The following is a 23,052-nucleotide window of genomic DNA, read 5'->3' on the forward strand; positions in this document are numbered from 1 at the left end:
GGCCCGGCCGCGTAATGGCGGCGCCGCCGCCATGTCCCGCCCCTCAGGGGGCGTGAGGGGATAATGGCGGCGCGGGCGGCCGTGTGGAACGCCCGCTGGGCCCTGATCTACTCGCTGGGCGGCTGGACGGCGCTGGGCGGCATGGTGCACTACAGCTACCGCAGCGACGGGGCCGGGGACGGTACGGGGCCGGGAGGGCTCGCCTGAAGGGCTCGCCTGAAGGGCTGGGGGCGCTGGATGTAGACCCCGGCCCCGGGGGGTGAAGCGGGGGGGGTCCGGGGGTGCTGCTGGCTCGCTGTGCCCCCCCCGAGCTAAGTCCTCCTCAGCAGGCTGCTGGTGGGAAATAACAGGACTGAAATGTTCACAGCAGTGAAGCACTACAGTACTAAACTTTTTTTGTTTTTCTTTTATGCCTTAGAGAATGAAAATCATCCTCCAGTAGAAGACTCGGATTCTCGGGAAGTAGTCGTTACAGATACGCCTATAGGGATAAAAATCACAACGGTAGCAACGTATAACAAGGACTTCATGCCTCCTGCTACTCGGCTACTCAGGCGTGTGAAATCTTTCTTTGACCCTACTGACAGCCCTCCTTCTGAAAAGTGAGTAGTCTGGAAAACTGAACTCTGTGCTGCCGGGGGAGAGCTGCCTTGTCTGAGAAAGTCGTCTTGGAGCTTGGCATCGCACCGTCGGTCAAAAACTCTCTTGTTCTGTTGAAACAGCAGCTCCATCACTGAAATCACTTTGCAAAACTTGTAACCTTCTCACCTGCTTAGATCAATGCTATATTTGCACTTGTGTTCAAGTTATTAAACATGAAAAAGTCATCTAAGAGTGGTGTGTTAATGAGCCTGTGTGCTGCCCGGTGTCCTGTGCCCTGTAGTCTGACCATGTACCCGCTGCAGCTTTTTGTGGAGATTTCCCAGCTCAGTGGTGGTGCTTGTTCTGTTACAAGCATGAAGAATGTTCTGAAAGACCAAGCAAGCTTTGTATTGTGTAACGTGGCTCCAGGAGTACTGCTTCCTATAGCAAACAGCACCCCTATATGAGAGACCTGCTGTCCCCTCGCAGGTCTTTGTGGGCACTGTGTTCAGGTACAGGGACCAAGTCTTGTGATTTGACCCTGTGTGCAGCTGCCCTCAGTCCCTATACTCATTACTTCTTTCTCTGAGTTTGCTAACTTTCATTTCTATAGGGGTTTCCCCTCCTCTTAGAGCTTCTGGGTCCCTTTAAAGGAGGTTGCCTCTGCCAGGCTCTTGTTCATATATGGGTATCCCTAATCCTTTCACATGCTGCCTCCCACTGCTGTGACTGTAACTTTTGTTTCTATAAGGTTGCCCCCATGTCCTTGTGGACATAGCCTCCTTTTTTTGGGGGCTTCTCCTGTATGCTGCCTCCCATCTGAAGGAAGCTGACCGCATCCCCTGCATATGCAGACCTTCCTTTCTGTGGGGACTGCCCCTGCCCTTGCAGACACCTCCCTGTTTCTACAGAGGCTTCCCCCTTTCCCTTTGGCCTTTTCTAGGAGGATGCCTGTTTGCTGCTGATCTTTACACAGCCTCCCCACAGACTGCAGATGCCACCTTGGTGTATAGAAAGCTGCTTCCCAGCCCTCCAGCCTGTCTTGTAGGGGGCGTTTATACACACAGCTGCCCCACCCCAAATTCCCCAGGGGCTTTTATACTGCATTGCCTCCAACTTACAGACACACTTTAACTACTGGCTCCCCTGTTCCTACACCTACCACCTCCTCAAGAAGCCTTCAAGAAGAAGCTTCCTGGGCACCTACAGACACCGTATTCCCACAGAGGGAGTTCCTACGGAAGGCTGCTGGTACCTCCCAGCAGCTTCCTCGCCTAAAACCCTAAAACCCAGGGTTTGGGGGCTTCCTTTAGGGTCTTCCCTATCGGCACCACCCTCGGCGCCCCTCCAGGGCTGCCGCAGCACCTCCGCCCCGCCAGGGGACGCTGCCAGCCCCCCCTCGGGCCTCCCCTGCCCAGCTCCGCCGCCGCAGCCTCCCCGATCCGGGCCTCCGCTGCGCCACCATGAAGGCCATCGTCCAGCGGGTGGCACAGGCCAGTGTCACAGGTCAGTGGGCGACACCGGGACCGACAGCGGGACACGGAGCGGGGGGCAGAGGAGGAGGCGCTCCGCCCGCCCCCGCCACGCTCCGCCCGCCCCCGCCTCCTCCTCCTCTCTCTCTCCCCCCCCTCCGTGTCTCCCCTTACACACCTCGCTCAGCGTTCAGGCTGTGTGGGGAGCCGTGGGGAAATGGGGTGAATTCGCGGATATAAGTCACTGGGGGGGGCATTTTTGCGTTTGAGGGGAGTCCTGGTGCCTCTCGGTAGCGCTGCTGAGCCGGTTGTGGGCTGTGTGCGGTGTTCCTAAATGGTGAAGTGAGTGTGGTGAGCGGGTGCCTCACTGCTGAGACCCTGCATTTGGAGGACTTCTGTGATACCTTACTGGAAGGGACATCAAAGATCAGCATGTTCCAAGCCCCCTGCCACACACAGCGATGCTACCCACCACATCAGGTTGCCCAAACCCCATCCAGCCCAGCCTTGAACACCTGCAGGGATGGGGCATCCACAACTTCTCTGGGCAACCTGTGCCAGTGCCTCACCACCCTCACAGTGAAGAATTATCCGTATATAGCACAGAATCATTAAGGTTGGAAAAGACCTGGTCCAACCATCCCCCTACCACCAATGTCACCCACTAAACCATGTCCCTAAGCACCACGTCCAGCCTTTCCTTGAACACCTCCAGGGACGGTGATGCCACCACTTCCCTGGGCAACCCATCCCAATGCCTTACTCTCTAGTAAAAATAAGACTGATAAAAAGGGTTCAGAATGATGTTTTCTGTGGTGGTTGTACAGCTGAAATTAATACTTACCTGTGTCACAAAATGAGATAATGCATTTAATCTTTTTTCTCTTTTTTAACCTCTTCCCTAGTGGGTGGTGAGCAAATAAGTTCAATAGGACGAGGCCTCTGTGTGCTGCTGGGTATTTCATTGGAAGACACACAAAGAGAACTGGAGCACATGTAAGTCATGTATTTCCTTTTGCCTTGTACTCTTTTATTTGTAAATTCGTGACTCTGAATCAGTAACGCCTATGCTGCTAGTCAAGGAAATGAGGCACTCCTGTTGGGAAACACAGCTTTGCCAGTGTTAGTTCCTCTTCAGATTTTACCTGGAATGCAGTTTTTTTTAGTTGGCATTTTCTTTTTATGTCCCATTGAGAAAATAAGTTTTTCAATTCCTGTCTATGTTTTTTTTTTTTTTTTTTTTTTTTGTAAAGAAGAGGAAGAATCAACATTTTCTTTTTTTTTTTTTTCCTTATCTCCCTTATTTGAATGTCTGACCTTTTTACTTTTAAGAGTTTTACCCTAGAGGACTCCATCCTTCAAGCATGGTATATATCAGAAACCTCAAACTCTTAGTTTGTGCCTGACAAATTCTCTTATTCCAAAAGACTGGAAAATCCCATCAGTTATTTTTCTGTAAAGATGAATCAATTTTGGCAGCCTGGAGGCCTGTCTCTGCCATCCCTTCCATGGCCGCAAAATATTTCAATTCAGCCACCAAACACAAGAGAGAGTTCTCCAGGCGATTATTCTGTCTCCTTCAGGCTTTTTAGTGTTCTGGGGCTGATCTCAGTTTATATAAAGACAAAGAAGAAACAGATAATTCAAGAAGAGGGAAGACAGTGAAGAGTGGAGAATGTAAGTGAAGGTGAGAACAATGCTTAGCAGATAAGGAAGAGAAAGTACAATGTGAGGGTGCAAACTGAAGGTCGGAAGGTCTTAGGAAATTCATGGAAAATGGCAGAAAAGCTGAAGACACTTTAATCAAGACATGCTCCAGTGTCTTGCCTTTCTGTTTGTCTCTTCGGTGTGTGGCATTTAATATATTGTTTTTTCTCATTCCTGCCTTGGTGAATGACAGATGCTTTTGAATATTGCAAGTGGGTGATCACCAACGACCGTGCTCGCAACGCCAGGATGTTTGGATGGCTGACGCAGAAAAGGCAGGAAGCCGGCATCTGAAAAGAACAAATAACAAGAAATCAGCTTAACCAGGCTCTTCAAGTGCTATTAAAGGAAACTTTCGTAATCCTGTAGATGAAACAGCAAATACCTTTTTCATTAAAACACAGCTGTGATGATAATTTAAACCTATGTGCCAGGCCTTTCAAAGCTTCTAACTGTGCTTCATTCAGAAGCTGTTTCTGTTTGCCTTTGACGTGCACAAATTGGCAGGGATATTTTTCTGTGACTGTGCCTTAGTGGTGGCAAAGCCTGAAGCTAGCCCATAATAAAGTTTCACCTTTACTTTATGCTACCTGCCTCACCTCTTGTGCAGGTAAAATGTCTGGCTGATGGCTGCGATTGAAATACTTGCACTTGATGTGCTTTACTTGGCAGATGCTGCAGGTGTGGAGAAGCTAAAAGAAGAAACTAAAGACTGGAGAGTAGCATGCGTTCACTCTTGTAATCAAAGTCCAACCATTGATTGGGTTGTACATCTGCCTGCTGCTTTTTAGGATTCATTTGTGAAAGGCCCCTTGTCCTTGTCCTCTTTGAGCATTCAGACCAGTCTTTTCTGGCCCCCACATCCAAACATCAGCCCTAATGCAAATCTAAATGACAAATCCCGGTCACCACTTTGCTGCTCCCTCTATTTCTGCACTGTTCCCAGCTTTTCTTTTGGTCCTGATGGAGAAGTGCTTTCCTTGCAGGGCTTGTGGCATCTGGTTTGGGATGCATGCTAGTGGGAGACCAAGCTGGAGGAGTGTGTGTGAATCATGTTTGGTAACAACCATAGTTCAGGATGATCTCATTTCATAATGAGTGTGATTTCCCAGTGCAGTAGGAGGAATAAATTGCCAAAGCTCTACTTGTTAAATAACATTGTGACTCGTAAAATCAGATAGTAAAGAATAGGCTTTCTGGCTTATTATCCCATCTTATGGCACCCTGTGATGGATGTGCAGTCGTTCTGTCCTGATCTCGTTCTCTACAAAAAGACGGAAGATGTTAATTAATGGTCAGATAATATTATGTCTGTGTGCAAGACTTTCTTTGTTACGGCTCTACCTAATGTGAGGATATTTCTGTGGTTTAGGAAGGAAAGGATAAAGGGATCTGTTACGTGGAGGCAGAATGAATGTGCATCTGCCATCCCCTTTATCTCTTCCTGTGTGGTACGTATTACTTGTACTCGTTGATCCTGCATGGGACAATTTAGAAATTTTGTAAATCTTTTTCTCCTTCTAGGGTTCGAAAGATCTTAAACTTGCGAGTGTTTGAAGATGAAAGTGGGAAACACTGGTCCAAGAGTGTGATGGATAAACAGTACGAAGTGTTGTGTGTGAGCCAGTTTACTCTCCAGTGCATCCTGAAAGGAAACAAACCCGACTACCACATGGCAATGCCCACAGAGCAGGCGGAGAGTTTTTATAACAACTTCCTAGAGCAGCTAAGAAAAGCCTACAAACCAGAGCTTATTAAAGGTAAGGGTGAAAGGTTGGTAAGGTCCTTGATGCGACCAGTAGACCTCATTTGTGTGTTCTTCTGTGATTGTTACCTTATTCTGTGAGTGTCTGTGTTGCAAAGCAGCTGTCTTTATGCAGCGATAGATGAGCAGTTTTACAGTGCATTTACAAGCAGCCTGATGGGGTGATCAGTCCAGCTTTCCTCTAGCCAAGCCATTTCTTGGTGTTCCTCTGGAACAGTTTGATGTTTAGATGTTCCTGTGTTGTTGTCAGATGTACAGCGTGAGCAGTGACCGACCACATAACCCAGGGAGGCTGCAGCCATGAGAATGAGCTCTGGGGTTGCTCAAAGGCTGGATGTCCTGGTGCCAGACTCACCCAGGGCAAGCATTTCTTCTGAGGGCTAGGTGGTTGGCCAGGCTGGAAGGCATTGCCGGCGTGTGATGGGCAGTGCATCTCAATCTGTCACTTTATTTTTGCGTTCTGGTAAGTGATAATGAAGACAGTGGGAGGTGTAATGTGCTGCTTGAAAACAGCGTTTGATGTAGACTCTCTTTCCTCATCTATATGCCATTTATGCAACAGTTTTCTCTTTACCAGAAAATGCCTGGTTTCCCTTTGCATTTGTGCTTTATCCACCTTTAATCTTTTCTGTTTGCTTTCCATCCATTTGCAGATTTAGACTTGAGTTTTTGATATGGTTGTCCAGAAGATGAGTGTAGAAGGACTTTTTTTTTTAATGGAGGTTATTAATAGACTGAAGCGGAAAAATTGAGATCATGGTATGGTCAGCCTTACTTTCCTTATGAGGGAAAAGGGGAAAAAAGGCAGAAAAATAGCTGGGGGAAGGTTTAGAGGTTAACCTCAGTGTTGACTGTAGATGAAAGATAAGGTACCGTTACTAAGAAGTGTTTTCCAAGGAGGTGCAGTGAAACGTGCATAAAATGCTTGTCTTATGTCAACTTTCCAATAGCTTGATATATTCTTCCAGGCACCCTTTGCTGGTGATAAGGAGTGCACTTCTTACACCCCTTCCATGCATTCCTTTTGGTCCGTAACAAAAAACTTCTCGTCTAATGAATTCAGAGCGTGTGCTTTTTGAATTTTTATCTTTTGTTGAATTGTGATTAAGTTAGGACCCATTCCTGTGCCTCTGAAACTGATAACAGAACTTCCTGGGAAGCCAATGGGAATAAAATTTGCTCTGGTAAGATTTGATTAAGTTGGGCCCCTTTGTCTGGGTAAAGTAAAAGCAGGTATGGACTTGCTTCTTTCACTTAAACAAGGTCCATAAAGATTGATCATATCAACATCTTTACATATCAACATCTTTATCTTTAACATCTTGGGATTTGGAAAATGCTCTGTTTCTCAAGCATTTTGTGTATTCTGACAGCAACTTTTTAACCTTCTCTTTTCAGTGAATAAGTTGTACTCCTGAAATGAATAGCCACTGCTGTTGAGTGCCCATATCTTGGCACTCGATTGCCAATGTTTTCTTCAAAGCCAGCCTTCGCTTCTGTTCTTTTTTTTCATGCTGAAAACATAGATTTGGAAATGCCAGAGTGGCTGCCTGTGCTACTGTGTCAGATAACACATGCATTTGAAACTGCTTTCAGCACTGGAACCACCTGTTAATTTACCATTTTGCTTTATTTCTGTTTTGTTCCAGCCTGCACTGGGCTGCATTCAAGCCTGTTAGTCTCTTACAATTGAAGTTTCTGTTGTGCCAGTTGCTTTGCCAGTGTTTTTTGTTTGTCTGCTATTCATTTCTTTATTGATTTGTGGGTGCAAGGTTTCTGTAGCCTGGCAGTTTCTGGGATAGCAGGCTAAGCCATGCGGTTGTAGCAGCGGAGTTTACAATTCCCCTGAGCTGAGGTGGGTTAAAAGATGGAGCCTTTGCACGCTGGCTGGCCACATGCGAGCAGGACTGCTCAGGAGTAAATAGAGATTTTTGCAATTGTGATGCCTGGGCTGTGATTTAGTGCGACATGCAAATGCACTGAATTCTGCACTGAAAAAGTTGTAACAAAACCAAAAACATAACAAAAACAGAGCCTGGTGTCTGTCCTGCGTGCCACTAGGTTACAAAAGGTAATGGGGGTGCCCTGGGAAGGAGCGCTGATGCATGAGCTGAGGGGCTATTAAAATAGGCTTAGTTTATCAGCGTGAGGCTCTGCCTGCTGTCTCCAAAATGTGGCCTCGGATATTTCCCCTCCACATAAACTTCCACACACATGCAGTTGTAGTCACTGGAAGATTAGAGTTTGATTCTCTGGGTTGGTGCAGGTGGCTTTCCCTTTGATCTTGCAAATACGCTTAATGCCTTTTAGAAGAATCAATTCATTATTTAAAAGGGTATTTGTGTACCTGAGTCAAAGGCTCCTGAATGTGTTGCTGTATTGCTTAAGAGCCTTGTGTTTTCTACTCCTGCTGTTGTTTCCCTAGTCTCATCTGGCTGTCAGAAGTTCAGGTACTACACATGCTGGGGCAGGCAACTCCTCCATCTGGCCTGTGGTTTATCTGGAACTTGCCAACTGGGAGTTAAGAGTGACCAGTGGTCCCCAAAGAGAAGTGCAAACTATCCTCTCACACCCCGAGCAGGGGAACATTTGACAAACGGTATCTTGAAAGGAGAGAAGGGTGCATCAGAAATCAGTGCTACTCTTGATTTGACACTTCTTGTTGTGGAATTAATTCTTAATTAATTCGTAAATACCTCAGTTCACTGTGAGGAACAGAGCTGGTGAATGCAGGTCTGAGCGCTCTGCACAAGCTAGTATCCAAAAACTAGGCCTACACAAGGCTTCTTCTTGCGGGTCAGACCTTCCCTCTCTGTCCTGAATGTGGATTAATCTTCTGAGGCAGTGAGGATTAGCGTGGCAAAGAGTGTGAAACATCTCCCTGCCTTAATAGCAAGATCTGAGGCAATGTGGGAGGACTTTTCCACAACAAGGAGGTTAGTTCAGATTAAGGTCTGGTGCAGGATGAAAGCAGAATTATTCTGTTGGATCAATTCCCTTTGTGAGCGTTGCCACTTTGGAATAAAGTGCGCTTATCTGGAGCAAGGTTACTCACATGGGGTTAATTAGGAATAACTTTCCAAATAGACAAGCTTAGAAGTAACTTCTGAATAAAATCAGTGTGAAATTTCTAGGTCATGAGGCTGGAGATACGTCCAAAAAATATTCTGAAAGTGTATTATGTTTCATTTTCAAGTCTTTACATCGTAGGTTTGTCTTGTCTTTCGCAGCTCAGATGATAAAAATCCTCTTTGCCTCTGAAGAAGGCGTGTGCCAGAGTCTAAGGGCAAAGGAATTTGAAGAGATGGGTGGCCAGCAGAATAAACTTGTCATTTATAGGATCCTGTTTTATTGCAGAGGAGGCTGCAAGGAGCTGACTCGATCAGTTAAGAAGTCTTAAAATTGCTTACTACTTTGAAGAGCATTGTGGTATAAAAAGCAGGAAAAGAAATAGTATTCAGGGGTAAGTTGCTAGTGTTTCCCATGGACATTACAGGACCACGTGTGGGATAAATTTACCCAAAGTTACCAGGATAACAAGTGACATGGTAGGAGAGTGGATTCTTTCAGCTCCTTTCTTTCTGACTGAAATATGAAATCGGTCCAGAGAGGCTTCATTTTGCCTTGGGACAGAGATGGAAGAGATCAAATCCTCAGTTTCTTTGCAGTCCTGTGCAGAAGAGGGATTTGTCTCCATCAGAGTTTCAGAAATTGCATGAAAGGGCACAACAATCAGCTCAGCTCCTTTGCAGCCTTTCAGCCCAAGTACCACAGAGTTGCGCTCTGAGGTGAATGCAAAATGGTGCACTACCACACATGTTGGCTGTTTTAGGAGGAGTCAGGCTTGTGTCTCAACTTTCAGGAAACCAAAACACAAAAATGATAAATGCCCTCTCAGAAAGCCTGTGTGAAGTGCCTGATACTGAAACTACTGCTGACGTTGGGACGAGGGAAAGAAGGCAGGAGCAAGTTTTTGACACCGGCAGCCAGCACTGGGGGAGATACTGCTGTAGAATGATGAATGATGAATTGGGTATTGATAGAAGAAGTGAATTTAGTTTTTAGCTTTCTCTTGTTCTTTCAGGCAAGACCAGACCCCCAAGCTGCAGAGAATAAGAACTGTATTACAGTGAGGCCACTTTTTGAAAAGAGCCAGGCTAACTGGTGCACCGCTAGAACCTTTTAGTTTTGTTGTATAGAGAAGCTGCCAGCACAAAAGGCCAGAAGCATCCTACAAGGAAGGCACACGCTGCACAGGGTCTGTAGTTCCTGAAACTACAGGACACATCACTTTTTGGTAAGGAGGGGTGGCAGCTGCTTCTAGGAACAAGATCAACTTTGTAATATATAGTTTGCAATCAGTAGTTTGAAGATGGAGGCGAGTGGTGGCCCACAAGACATTTTGGAATGAGTGCAATAATTTTGGAGTACGTGAAGAAATTCCCATTTGGATGGCTTTTTAAATTGCTTAAGAGAATGAGATTGCCACGACTGAAGCCTGCTCTGCCTTTCATACTGTGGTGTTTGCAAGGCGCTGAGAGGAAGATCTGGAAGAGAGAGAGGCCACAGAGGAGGGCAGCATTTTCTGCTTTTAAGTACTGTTTCCATTAGCTCTTAATCTTAAACTCTCTGAGCAGTGCTTCACCTTGACCTGAGGTGAATTCTCCTTGGGTCAAAAGACTGGAAGTTTAAGTGTGAGGAGAACGGGAGAGAGCTGTTACAAAGATGTCCCTCAAATGCAGTTCTGAGGCAGAGACAATTAAGGTAGAAAGTGCTGTGACCTGGGAGTGCTGTGAGGCTTCTAGTAGATGTGATGGCTTCTCTACCACTTTCTCAGCCTTGAAGAAAGGTGCTAGGGAGGATTTTGTTTGCTTGTTTTAGGTCCAAGTGTGCATGGGAAATGTGAATGGCTGTCCTTTTTCATGAGCAAAGTACGGGAGAGGGAGGATACGGTTACAGAGAGCTATTTAAAAAGTATTCTTTCAAAAAATAAATAAATTTCAAAAGCTATTTACCAAACTCCTACAAAGAATGGCCTAGGTTGGAGACAGGAGCATAGAAATTACTGTATCAGATTGGGATTGCCCTGCAAACTGATGTCCCAAAGTAGTGCTTCAGAATAGGTTTTTTTTTTTTTTTTTTTTTTTAACCCTTTGCCCATATTTAAGATTTCTTCAAAACTTCAGCTTATTAGCTGGACTGGATCCCTAGACTTAACTGTTACATCCTTTACAATTTTATCTCCTGCCTACGAGAAGTGTCCTGCCTCACCTGAAGTGTGATTATCTGTGGACTTGTTCTGTTTTGTGGACATCTCTGTACTTTGCTGTATGTTTGTTGTCTCTGAATATCAGAGCACAAAGCTGAGTGCATGTAGACTTTTTTCTTAGTAACTTTCTGCAGTTCCTTAATTGGCTGTGCTTTATTTACTTATCGCTTATTTAAGTAGCACATTTGGGAAAGATTTTGGTACATGTTACCCTTTCAGTACTTCTGTCTCTATCCTTTTCAGACGGCAAGTTTGGTGCCTACATGCAGGTACACATCCAGAATGACGGTCCTGTAACAATAGAGCTGGAGTCCCCGGCTGCCGCTGTCGACCCTAAACAGGTAAACGAGCCTGGAAAGGGCAGATGTATGGGGCTGTGCCTCCTCTGTGAATTCATACATCTGCCTTTATGTGTACTTGGGAATACTGGCATGTAAGGCACTCTGTGGCAGCAGAGCTCTTTCTTCAGAGTTTGTGTGTTCATGCACGCTGTTCTGTTTTTCCCTCTTTTGTTCTAACAGAGGTTGGAAAATACAGGGAATTATGCGTCTCCTGGGAATTCTACATAGCTCAAAAAAAACCACCATACATAAGGCATTTGGAGCCCAATGGGAAAAGAACATGGGACAGTCTAAAGCATCGTCTCTTATACTGTAGTTTCTCCTTAAAATTATGAATTCTTACTATTGAAAGAGGTTGTCAACTGAAAAAAATTACATCAAGAAAATAAATAACAAAACCAACCCAACTCACAGGCACCAGGAGAGGGTACACAAGAGCAATCAACATGGTGATTTAAAGCACTTCCTTTGCTTGCTCACTGTGTCTTTGAACGTCATGTTGCATAAACAGACTAGCTAAAAGCTGAAGTAATATCTTCTAGATAAACTCCCTTTGCATATCTCAAACCTATTAATTTTCTTAATTAAAGGTATTCATAACAGTAACTGATGAAAGCAGTGCTATACTGACAAATACTTTACCTTGAGCTATCTTAAGGACGAAAGTAGGCACTGAGTAGAGAACATCAGACAGAACAGAATCAAGTTATCCTAGTGCTAATGTAACAGCTTAATTGGCATTTTGCTATTTGGTATTTCTGACTATTTAGCTTCTCATATACAATTCCCCTAATTACAGAATTACAGAGAAGTTGAGGTTGGAAGGGACCTGTGTAGGTCACCTTCTCCAACTCCCTCAGTGTTTGGGCAAGGAAGAAGTTTTACCAGTATGTGTATGCTGTTGTTAGCTGGAGGTAAGCAGTTCTGTCACCCTGCACAACAGCCAGGCCAGCCAGAGCAAGTGTCAGGGGTTTGCCTATTGGATTCTGAAAAACCTCCAGGGATGGAGATGCCAGTGCTTAATGGGGTAATCTTTTACAGGGCTTTACAGCTTGAATCTTAGGCTAAGTCTTTGTTACACTTCTGCAGTTTAAATCCATCCCAATTATCTTGTTTCCTGTGGTCACAGATGTTTTTCTTCCTGTTTGCTGTTGTTTATTTGTGTGTATGAAGAGAGGAATGTTGTCTGTACCAAGATAACAAAACCCATCTGATTCTGCTCTGGGATTATTCCACATTTGCCTACTTTTAATCTGAACTTTTGAGATTCAGTTTAGTCTTTCTGTTTAAATGGCAGAAGGTCTCTATCAGCGATCTGTACTGCAATGCTGAGCAAAGGATCAGTTGCAGTAAAATCATTCAATTCTTCAGACTGGTGATGAGACCATATGTGATTAGCAGCAGGTGGATCAATCCTACTGATGTGGCATGTATGGCTAAAGCATTTGAGAAGAGAAAGCGTTGGAATTAAAATTGTATAAGCTAACAAGCTGCTAACAGCATGCAGCTGTTTATTTTTGTTGCCTTAAATAGCTAGGGTATATTGTTTTGGAGTTTTTTTTTTTTTTTATCTTCAAATTCTGCTCTGCATCCTTTTGTGATGTTTTAGCCCCTAAAAGAGCTACACACACCCGTTCTCTGCCTGTCTGTACTCTCACAGCTGTAGCACAGAGTTCACAGCCCAGGCCATACGTAATTAGGAGCAGCAGCAGCTCTGTCTTTGGATTAAGGGCTAGCAGATGTAAGCACTCACATTCCCCTGCGGAGGAATGGAGCTGCTGCTGATTTGCTGGGAAAATATAACTTGTAGATATGTGGATGGCAGAGCAATGGTGTGCCTTGATCTCCCGTTTGAACTGTTCTACATTTCCTACATCGTCTGTGAGGGTAGATCAAGTGTTTCTGAAAAGTCTTCCAGCGAGGGTAGATTGGGTATTTCTTGCAGTTACGATGCAGGAAACAAAAGGATTTTTCTTAATGATCTAGTACAAAACACAGGCACTGCAGTTTCCAACCTTAACCTATGAAGCAATTTTTGGGTAATCCCTTTTTGAATTTGCATGCATCCATTTGGATAATTGCAGAGGTAGGCACCAAGACAAAAGATGTCTGTGCTATCTCAGTTAAGTTTGTTGTGATCATTGCTGAGTTTAGGTTAGCAATGCCCAGAGTGCTTTGTATTTTTATATCCTATGTTGGGGAAAGCTAAAGAGATAACGTGGCTTGTTTCAAAGGATTTTGTAGCTAGTAGAAGCAGCCAAATGGAAAAAAAGTGGGAAGAAGTGTTAGGGGAAGTGACATGGACACAAGTGGAAAAAAACAAACCACAAGTGTGAAGGTGTTTTGGTTCCCCCAAGAGGGTATTGCTTCAGCTTGTGTTTTTGTTTTGGGGAAGGATGGAGATTGTTTTAGTATTGTGTGATCAGTACCATTGTACTTATGCAGCTGGTGTCGAATATTTTGTGATCCTAATCTATGGTAAATGGCTGTATGGTGATGACCTCCATCTGCAGGAGGAATGGATTTTCCCTGATTTTTCTTTTTAATCTAGTTTTATTTCCTTCCCACATTGACATATGCACCATATGAGAAATAAAGTACAGTCCTCTTCTGAACTCTGTTAGCTGACGTTTTTCCTAGATGTTGTGTTGCCTCTTTGATATTTGCCTTCTTCCAGTTATGCTGAGCTTACTTATTAAACAAACACGAAACCTAAGAGTTCATTTTCTTATACCAGAAGTTTTGGTGAGAAAAATGAACCAAAGAGAGCTCAGCTTGTTATCAGTATCACTGGTGATAAAGAATGGGGAGGAGAACAAGTGGGGATATCCCCACGCAGGGATAAACTCCTCTGCTAGGGAATTTTTCCAAGCCCCTGGGAGGACAGTTAGACCAGGCTAACTTACGAACAGCAGGTACCACTTTTCTTGCCTCAGGCTGAAGTTACAGATACTGTAACTTGATTGTATGCTGCTTACATTTCTTTTAGGAACAAAATGAAGTATGCAGTGCCATGCGTGAGCTGCTCATAGGCCTAAAGGATCCTGCCCTCTTCTTAAGGAAAAAAAGCTGATAATGCTTTGATCATAAGACTAAGGTACAGATATGTGGAAAGGAAAAGGAAAATACTAGATGATCTGCTGCCTTCTTAGCAGGCTGTGAGACAGTCTTTGTGCCACAGCCTTTCAGTGGCTTTATTTTTGCAGTAGGACTCTGATAACCATTTTATCTCAGTGCTGTCATCGCTTAGTGACATTAGTACTAAACTGCTTTATTTGTAGTGACCCTATGATAGTTTGAAGGATTTGTCTCTTTTGGAAATGTAGCCTGTCCTTAAAGTTGTTGTAATCCCTCCCCTCTCCTTCTCTTCATTTTTTACTTTGAGGTTTGAAATCGTAGCGGCTTGGACACAACTACTGAAATTTAAAACATACATCTGCAAATCATCTTGTGGTTCCAGAAACATGAGTACTGCCACTGATTTTCTGGCAGACTGCTAACAGAACAATTCTGCCAATGGTGTCATTCACTTTTTCCTGGTGTTATTGATGGGTAAATAAAGGAAAAGCTGTCTGGAGAGCAGAAATCAATCTCTGTGTACACATTGATCACAGAAAATCAGGAACGCTGGATGTATTTGTTTGTTCAAGCAAGACTGACAGAGAGGAGATTTAGGATGTGGGAAATTAACTTGAGCAAAACAAACAACCCAGAGAATTATTAGCATTTTCAAGTGGGGGACTTCTTGTGCTAGTTCACATGTTCATCCTACAGCAAATTGGTTTCAAAAGTAATGTATGATAGTATTACAGCTGATGGAATGGCAGACATTTCTGAATAGTGAAACGTTTCAAAGAGCAGCCCAGCTTTCCACTATAATTACTTAATTTTCATTTTTTTTTTCATGCCTGTGATGTACTATTAAATTACATCAAGCTAGGATGTGCCAAAGAAGCTGTCAAATCAAATGTAAATTCTGACCTTTTTCCAAAACTGTTGCTCTGTATTTCAGACAATCTGTTGGGAAGGAAGCAGTGTCCACATGGTTCAAAATGTCTTGTTTATCAGCAGTGTCCCAGCAGTGTAGAATATCTGTATTGCAACGGCAGATAAGAAAAGTTAGTTTCTGTGGACTGAAGACTTGTATTTTTGTGTATTGTCATGAGGAAGATGGTCTTGGACACTTGAGATATTTCAAGATCTTTCTGACTTCTTCCATGCTTAGGAAATTCAGCAGCAGGCTCAGACCAGATACTGATTCCCCAGAGAGGCGAAGCACAGATTTTGACTGCTGGCTAGTAGTTTCTGAACAACTGATCTGTTTGTGGGTTGTGATTCTTGCCAAAGTCATAACATGGAAGTCATGCCAGGGTACTGTGGCTTTAGATAAAATGATCAGCATTTGCAGGTTTACATCTGAAATTATTTTGCGTGATTTTTCAGGCTTTGTTACTCCTGTTTTTTCTGTACGTAAGGCTGTCTTAAGGGCTTGAGGGGTCCTGATTCTAATCCTGTGCCCATATTTTTGTCTGTGGTATGTTCATAGCTCAATGCAGAGGACGTCTGGTCTTGTGTTATAAATGTGAATGTTTCAGTGCTTCTGCAGACATAACCGCACTACACACAGGTCACAGAATTGCTTAGGTCAGCAGAGACCCTTTTGATCATAAAGTCCAACCATCAACCTAACCCTACGCACTCCAACGCTAAACCATGTCCCTAAGTGCCGCACCCACGTGTCTCTTAAATATCCCTAGGGGTGGTGACTCCACTACCTCCCTGTGCAGCCTGTTCCAGTGCCTGCCCAATTTCCCTGAAGAAATTCTTCCCAATATCCAATCTAAACCTTCCCTGATGCAACTGAAGGAGCTGGCAGCAGTGCTCACCAAGTGACTTTCAATAATTTATCATGAAATTACTGTAGAATTAAATTATTATAGAATATTTTGTCTGCTTCTTCATCCTGATGAGGTCGTCTATAACGTGCTCCTACCACATTATTTCCCTTACCGAAAGGCACTCAACCCTTCCATCACCATAACTAAGCTCCACGCCATCAAGACCCTTCCTAACGTAGAGGCCTACCTCCCTCCTCTCCTTCCCTGCCTGTCCCTCCTCAATGCCTGTAGCCACCCATCTCAGCTCACCTCACACACCTCACTGAGGCCTGTGGTATCGTAGCCCTGAGACAGGGCTAAAATTCCAGCTCCCCTTTCTTGTTTGTGAAGAGGCCTTTAAGTTGGGCCCTAAGGAAGCTGACTACTGCTCTTAACGTGTTCTCACTGACCTCAGCTCCTTTTCTTTTCTCTGAGCAGCCACTGCTGATGCTGACCAGCATTCCCTGTGCCCAGCAGCTGTAGTTTAAAGCCCTCTTTGCCTGTAACTAAAGATGCTTTTTCTCTCCTCAGACAGACAGACCCCATCCGACCCTAGAAGAGCAGGCTTCTCCCTGTACCTCTCAGAAGAGGGTCACCCACTACTATCACCCGTCACACTGGTAGTTACTCAGGGAGCAGATTGGGCTGGCTTAGTTGGCCCCACCATCTCCTCTGGTGTGACCTGTCCTTCATCTTCAGCGTGCAGAGCAGTGGAGCAGTTCTGCCAGGGCACCTCAGGCCTGGGGGAAGTCTCTTCCTCCTGCTGGTCCTTGCCATTTTAAGCTTCCATTCTTCTGCGTTACTGGCCTCTCTTCCTTCTTTGTGTGCTGGTGGGGTCGACAGGGTTTGGCTGTGGTGTGCTTCGCTCCAGCTGTCTGCCTCCTCCTCAGCCTTCTCACGCTGCTGACCGCTCAGCTTTGCATCATCAGCAGACACAGTGCTTTTGCTACAAGACAGTGCATCTGCTCTAAGAGGGCCACACTTTGAATGCTGAGGAGCCTTCCAAGAGGTCACAGCCTTAATTTAGGATTTTAGATGTAGAGTTAGGTGTTTCCCATACAGGTGCACCATCTCCGCAGCTAGCCAGCAAGCATCGTGGTACAGTAGACACAAACAGCTCATGATAGGTCTAAAGATGAGATGATAACTGTCAACACACTCTGTACTTACATGAAAGGCATTAATGATACGTTTCATTGAGCTGGAATTGTGTATCTGAAGAGTTGCTTGCTGTAATACTAAAAAATGAGCCGTCATGATTTTTTTTTCAGCTTGCAGGCAGGTCTTTTGTGGCAGAGCATGCTTCTGTAATGTCCTTTTCAATCAACCAAGCGCTTTATAAGCAAGGACATGAAAAACTTAAGAGATGTGTAATTCTTTTATTGCCTGCATAATGAAAATCAGTCTATTTTGTGAGTACAGAGAAATACATATTTCATCTCTGTGCCCAAACTTTGGTTTATAGACTGATCACGGTACATGCACAGACTGGAGAACATGTGTATGAGTGTATATGGCCATAGGTACACGCAAATCTTAATTTATTTCAGCATTACTTGAGTTTTAGATGGATGAAACAGTTCATTTACAAACTTTAACTTATTATAATTTACAATAAATTATTAATTTTTTTTATAATAAGACATGGATTAAAATTATCCTCTCCCCTCATATAAATGAACTTGTCATTTTTCTTTGAGCTGTGTGAGTACTGCTGTCAGATTATGCCAACATGGGCATTGTTCTATAAATTCAGGGTTATTCCTGGTGTTGTTTCTTCCATCTATTAAAGATGTGAGGAATAGGTTTAGTTGGGTTGTCATGCTTACAGTCTTGGGCATGGTACAGAGCTAGGTGTGAAGATGGATCTGGATTTTTCTCTGGTTATTCTGTTTGCCATCAGTGCTTCTCCACTACACCATTCTCAAACTAATTAGCTACAGAACCAGTGGTAATTTATGAGGTCCTTCGTGATAAATTTATGTCATAACTTTAGAAATTGTTGCTTACTTTTTACTCTAGAATATGAATATGAATACTACAGAGATTTCAAAAGAGAATTTGATCCCTTTGTACTTAAGACTAAATGTACATAAATAAATTTATAAGCCCAAGATATATAACTATGTATACTTCAGAAGTCTTAGCATGCTACTTGCCCTCAAGACCACCTTGGAAACTGGCCAGTATAAGCACGTTTGAAATGCTAATATGGCATGCTAGTATATATCGAACCATTTCTGCCTCCATGTAAATTATATATGAACAAATATATCTTATTTACGTGGATCCTGTATTCCATAATGCAAGGTTCACAGTGTGAACACACCACTATTTCCCACGTTTGGGAAATCTGGGGTTGGCTTTATTGGGTTAGCTCCTCAAAGGAAAAGGTAATTCAATTTAAACTATTGTGTCTATGTGATTTAGGCTTTTTTTTTTTTTTCTTTCAAGTAATGAGAAAGAGAACACTAGTTAGAGAGGAGTGCATTTTCCTGTTTCATGGAGTTACATTACAAAACTATGTGCTACCCAGACACTTTTTCTGCACCATTATTGCTGAGAAAGGGTCACTGCTGAGAGCCAGGATGAAAAAAAGAAAGGGGTACCAGCTGCAGCAGCTGTTTAGGTTACTGGTTTGTTGCAACAGGTTTGCCTGGTTTGGCTTTGCGTTGCATGTACTTTGTAGTTACTAACTGTTAGGTTGAAGGCCAGGGAGGAATGATGTACACACATCAATGATAAATGATGTAGGTATTTAAAGGTGAACAAATAAATATTTTGCAACCTAGAAACTGTGCTTTCTGCAGCCTGCAGCTAATGTACCGTGCCTTCCCACTTCAATACATTTTTGTTCTCTGAAGGTCTCCGAAACCCCAAACCTGGTTTCAGCAGCAGAATGAGCCCAGTGCCATTTGTATAAATAAAAACCAACTGCATAGACATCATGCAAGTACTGTTAATCAATGCTTAGCACCTTTAATAGTAAGGGCTCTCAAACATTTGTTTCTCTTCTTGCAGATGCACTCGCTTTCTCAGTCACTTTTAACATTCACGTGCTGTTTATGTAGGCTTGTTGGCAGAATAGTAATGTGCATCTATCAGACACGTGAGTTAGAATATTGCCTGTATCATGCCCTGGGTGCTTGTTCCATATCTGCATGTGACAAGGACTGGATCATGCTAAATAGATGCATTGCACTCTGCCATTTCGCACAGTGAAAGTAAACTAGTTTTAGTTGTGGAAAAAAAAAAATCAAAGAATACATGTATTCTGTTTCAGCCGAGTAGCCCATGTGTGCAGGTATGTAAGGATGGTGTATATGTGCCATGAGGTACAAGGGGATGCTGTGCATCCTCCCCAGACTCTGCATTCTGCCCTCAAAGCTCATAGTGGCTTGCAGATTTACATCTTCACATGCATCTTCCACAAGCCTGTCTAATTCATAATCAACACACTTAATCTCGCTTACTCGATTCTTGAAGATTTCACCTCAGAAAAGATCTGCTGGCCATTTAGTGACAACTTATGAGTAGTATGCTTTATCCTGGGGGAATCATCATGGAAGCACTTCAGAAAATCAGAAAATTACAGAAATTGACCAAGCTGATGGACTGCACGCAGTGTCCATAGTGATTTAAGTAACTATCAGTTTGTAGCATCCCCAAAACTTACTGCAACCTGCTTCTGAAAAATGGGAAAGAGGTGTAACAGTGACAGCTAAGTGCAGCTTGGTTTGTCTTTTCTAGAAGCATTGATAATATCTCTGTGGAGAGGTGGCAAGGTGGTGTTAGCTGAAGGGTTTGTCCAAGCTGATTTGAAATGGTTATTCTATGTCCTATGCGATGCTAAAGTTCATCTCTCTTTTCTCTCTCTTTTTTTTTTTTTTTCCTGGTAGAAATAAGTGCGTTGTATGAATGGATGCCTGAACTTGTTAGAAACCTGCAGACTGTGACACTACTACTTAAGACCCAAAGCAGAACAGGAGGTTGGTGGAATCCAGCCACCCCTTCTGGTCCTTGTGTTTTATCCTTTTCTATGTTGGCAGATTGTGTTGAGCAGGAAAGGAACTCAGAGGAAAAGCAGAGGATAGTCCTTTGAGTATGCACAGTTCTCATTTGCACTCAGGGTTATGGTCATGTTAGTGTATGATAATTCACTGTCTTCTCCAAATACCTGAAAATCTAAGCCTTTTTTTTCTTTCGTTTCTCAATGATATGTGTATAGCTATTATGAATCTAAGTTACCAGTGTGCTACAAATGCTCACATTTACAATTTTTTAGAAATACTGTCTTCTGAAATGACTTTATTCCATAAAGTGTTTTCTCACTTTCCTTGCTTTGTAAATAGCTGACAAAACTTGAAAAGCAACAGCAAAGAAAGGAAAAGACCAGAACCAAGGTACCCTCTGAATCAAGTAGAGAAAGAAATGCCCCCCGTAACAAGGACGACCCCAGCGCAAGCAGTGGAGCAGAAGGAGATGTGTCTTCAGAAAGAGAGCCTTAGCTCCTCCAAAGCAGGCCTCAGGTATGGCTTTTACACTGCTGTAAAGTTGTGTCCTCCTGCTTGGCAGTCTCTAACCCTGGGCACTTCACTGAAGCAGTACCTGGAGTCTACAGAGAGTTATATTCAAAGTGTTGAAAGGTGAAATTCTGGTAATCTTGCTGGTGGGTAAACTTTTTGATCTGCAGCTGGCAGAGCAGAATGCCAGAATGGAGAAGTGGGTGAAAACCTCTCCCTAGTTGTGTGTTTGGCTGGAGTTGTGTGTCTTGAATCTGGCCCAGCCACGACTGTTTTCAGGCTGAGACTGAAGTTCCAAAAGGTTGGTCTTAGAGCACAGCAGTGACTTAACTGAGAATCCTGCTTTGTGCTCTTCAGTGCTGAGAGATACACGGTCATGTTTCTCTGCCTGTCTCAAAATCATCCCTAGCAATGGAAGTGGGAAAGATTTTGGAAGTTGGAGACAGACTAGAACTGGAAGCTACAGTTCCCCTCCCCTCCCCTCAGTGTATCCTCTTGTTTTAATATTGGTGATGAGTAGGCGCATTGGGAAGGAGGATGTTGTCTTAGAAACTAAAATGAGAACGTACAGTTTTTCAACAACTGTTGGCCTTACTGCCATGCTACAGGAACACAAGCTTTCCCCCACAGTTTCTGGGTTATGTGTTGATACAAGAGCATTTTAGAGGGCAGGAGTTTGCATGTCTTGTGAGTGCTTTAATCAGCCTGACCTTTCTGACAGCATTTGAAAATCTAGGTTGCTGAATATTTCTAAAATGTTGCAACCTAGCATTAAATTTCATGCCGTGACAGGAAGTCAAGATACTTCTGTCCATGTGAGTTGAAGGAACCCTATACTTTTCTACTCTACCTACAGTAACGTTTCTGTTTGTTTGCCTTCCAGAGTATCTCATACAAAAGCTACACTGGAATCTTGAGGAGAGACCTAACAGACATTCACCTCAGCACCATTCTTCGAGGACTTTGGATAGGAATGGAAAATGGAAAACCAGAACCAAGACAATAGAAACCTATATCATTCTGTATTGAAACAACCAAAGCAATGCTATCAGATTCAGTTGTTAATGTGTAGTATCAGTAGTAAAAAGGACTTGTAACATTTTTGTGTATGTGTTTTCACATGACTGCTGAATAAAGGATGACTGTAGGCAGATTGTAGCAGAACATTCACTGTCAGTACATAAATTCCATTTCAAAAATAAATCAGGGTTTTTCCTTAAACTTACACTTGAATTCTGAAAGTTATCCAAGCAAGCTTGTACTTTGATTCTCATTCTCTGATGTCATGTGCTACCTGTTTCCATGGCAGCCTGTAGGTCTGTGTGTATTTTGGTATATTGTCCAACTGCTCTGTAACACCAAGTTAGGCAGTCTAGTCTTTCTGCATGGGTTAATTTATTAAAAGGAAAGATCAGCCACTAGTTGTTTATCATGTGAAACACATCTGTCTTGTAAACTTTTTTAAAACCAGAAAAGACTTTATTAAACAAATGATGCTAGCTGAGTGCCTGTTGGTGTTTGTTGCATAGCCACATCCATAGCCATGTGCGTGACAATGAGGGTGACACAGAGAAAAAGTGACAGCCAAGAAACACCTCCCAATGTAACTCATCCGCCTCTCCTTTGGAAACTTAGAAGTCAGGTTTCTGCCCTGAAATATCTACCCTTTCCAACACGGTAATTCCTTTCGATACTTTGTGGTGGTCATCAAAATGCATCAGCAACTGCTCTGCGTACTGCGTCGTGTTGACATTTATGTCAGACAGTTTTGGGAAGGAGTCAGGAAGCAGCAGGCTGCAGAACTGCTCTCCTCTGGTTGTTAAAACCACGGGAGATTCAGGCAGGCTGAGGCAGGGGAGATGGAAGAGTGCAAACAGTTGCATCTTTGACTTTCAGAGGTTGCAGTACCTTTTATGAAGCGTATTCTCCTGGCCTGCCTTGGTTCTACGGTCTTCACTAGCCACTGCCATGGCCACCATCAAAGCTTTGCGTGATTTTAAGGGCAAATCACTGGTGATAGTTGTTCTTCATCCAGACATGTATTGATATTGCTGCACAGTGTGCAACCACTCTGACACGGCTTTTTAAAATGCACAAACCTCAAGGTTCTGCAAGCCACGCAAAGGAGTGGTGAGTAGCCTGGGTAGATTAAAATGTTAGATTTACTGTTGCCTTTAAGGATGTACATAATTTTTCATCTGGCTGTTATATGAAACTTGGCTTGCCTGAAGCCACAGCCTTGCCACAAGCAGGACTTTTTCATCTCCGGGTGCAAGATGTGTCCCTTCAGGGTGCACTCTCCTGGGACTGGAGCCCGCTAGGCTGTTGGCACATTAGTGCTTACTTGACTGCAAAGAGCACCTTCAGTTGGGAAGATAGAGGAATGCCCACCTCACAGGTGTTGAGGGCTGGTTCATCAGCAGTCGTGTCAGACCTGTGTCATCCAACTTAAGTTTCCTGCTTGCTCCAGCATCTTTGAAATCTTGCCTTCTGCTTTGCAATCTGTTCTTAAGAAG

General features: G+C 43.6%; 2 protein-coding genes across 2 annotated transcripts; both read left to right on the plus strand.

Annotated features, from left to right (window-relative positions):
* The first annotated feature begins 52 nt into the window (after positions 1-52).
* On the plus strand, positions 53-827 carry SMIM26 (small integral membrane protein 26). The gene is made up of 2 exons (XM_084284669.1): positions 53-181; positions 419-827. Exons 1-2 carry the CDS (start codon positions 64-66, stop codon positions 604-606), a joined length of 306 nt encoding a protein of 101 aa, XP_084140795.1. The 5' UTR covers positions 53-63; the 3' UTR covers positions 607-827.
* A 1,158-nt stretch (positions 828-1,985) lies between these two features.
* DTD1 (D-aminoacyl-tRNA deacylase 1) lies at positions 1,986-22,027 on the plus strand. The gene is made up of 6 exons (XM_084285160.1): positions 1,986-2,088; positions 2,960-3,050; positions 5,286-5,521; positions 11,039-11,136; positions 20,366-20,542; positions 21,420-22,027. Exons 1-5 carry the CDS (start codon positions 2,046-2,048, stop codon positions 20,519-20,521), a joined length of 624 nt encoding a protein of 207 aa, XP_084141286.1. The 5' UTR covers positions 1,986-2,045; the 3' UTR covers positions 20,522-20,542; positions 21,420-22,027.
* The last annotated feature ends 1,025 nt before the right edge of the window (positions 22,028-23,052 follow it).

The sequence above is a fragment of the Netta rufina genome (genome assembly GCF_964035555.1).
Source record: "Netta rufina genome assembly, chromosome: 3".
Lineage (NCBI taxonomy): Eukaryota > Metazoa > Chordata > Aves > Anseriformes > Anatidae > Netta > Netta rufina.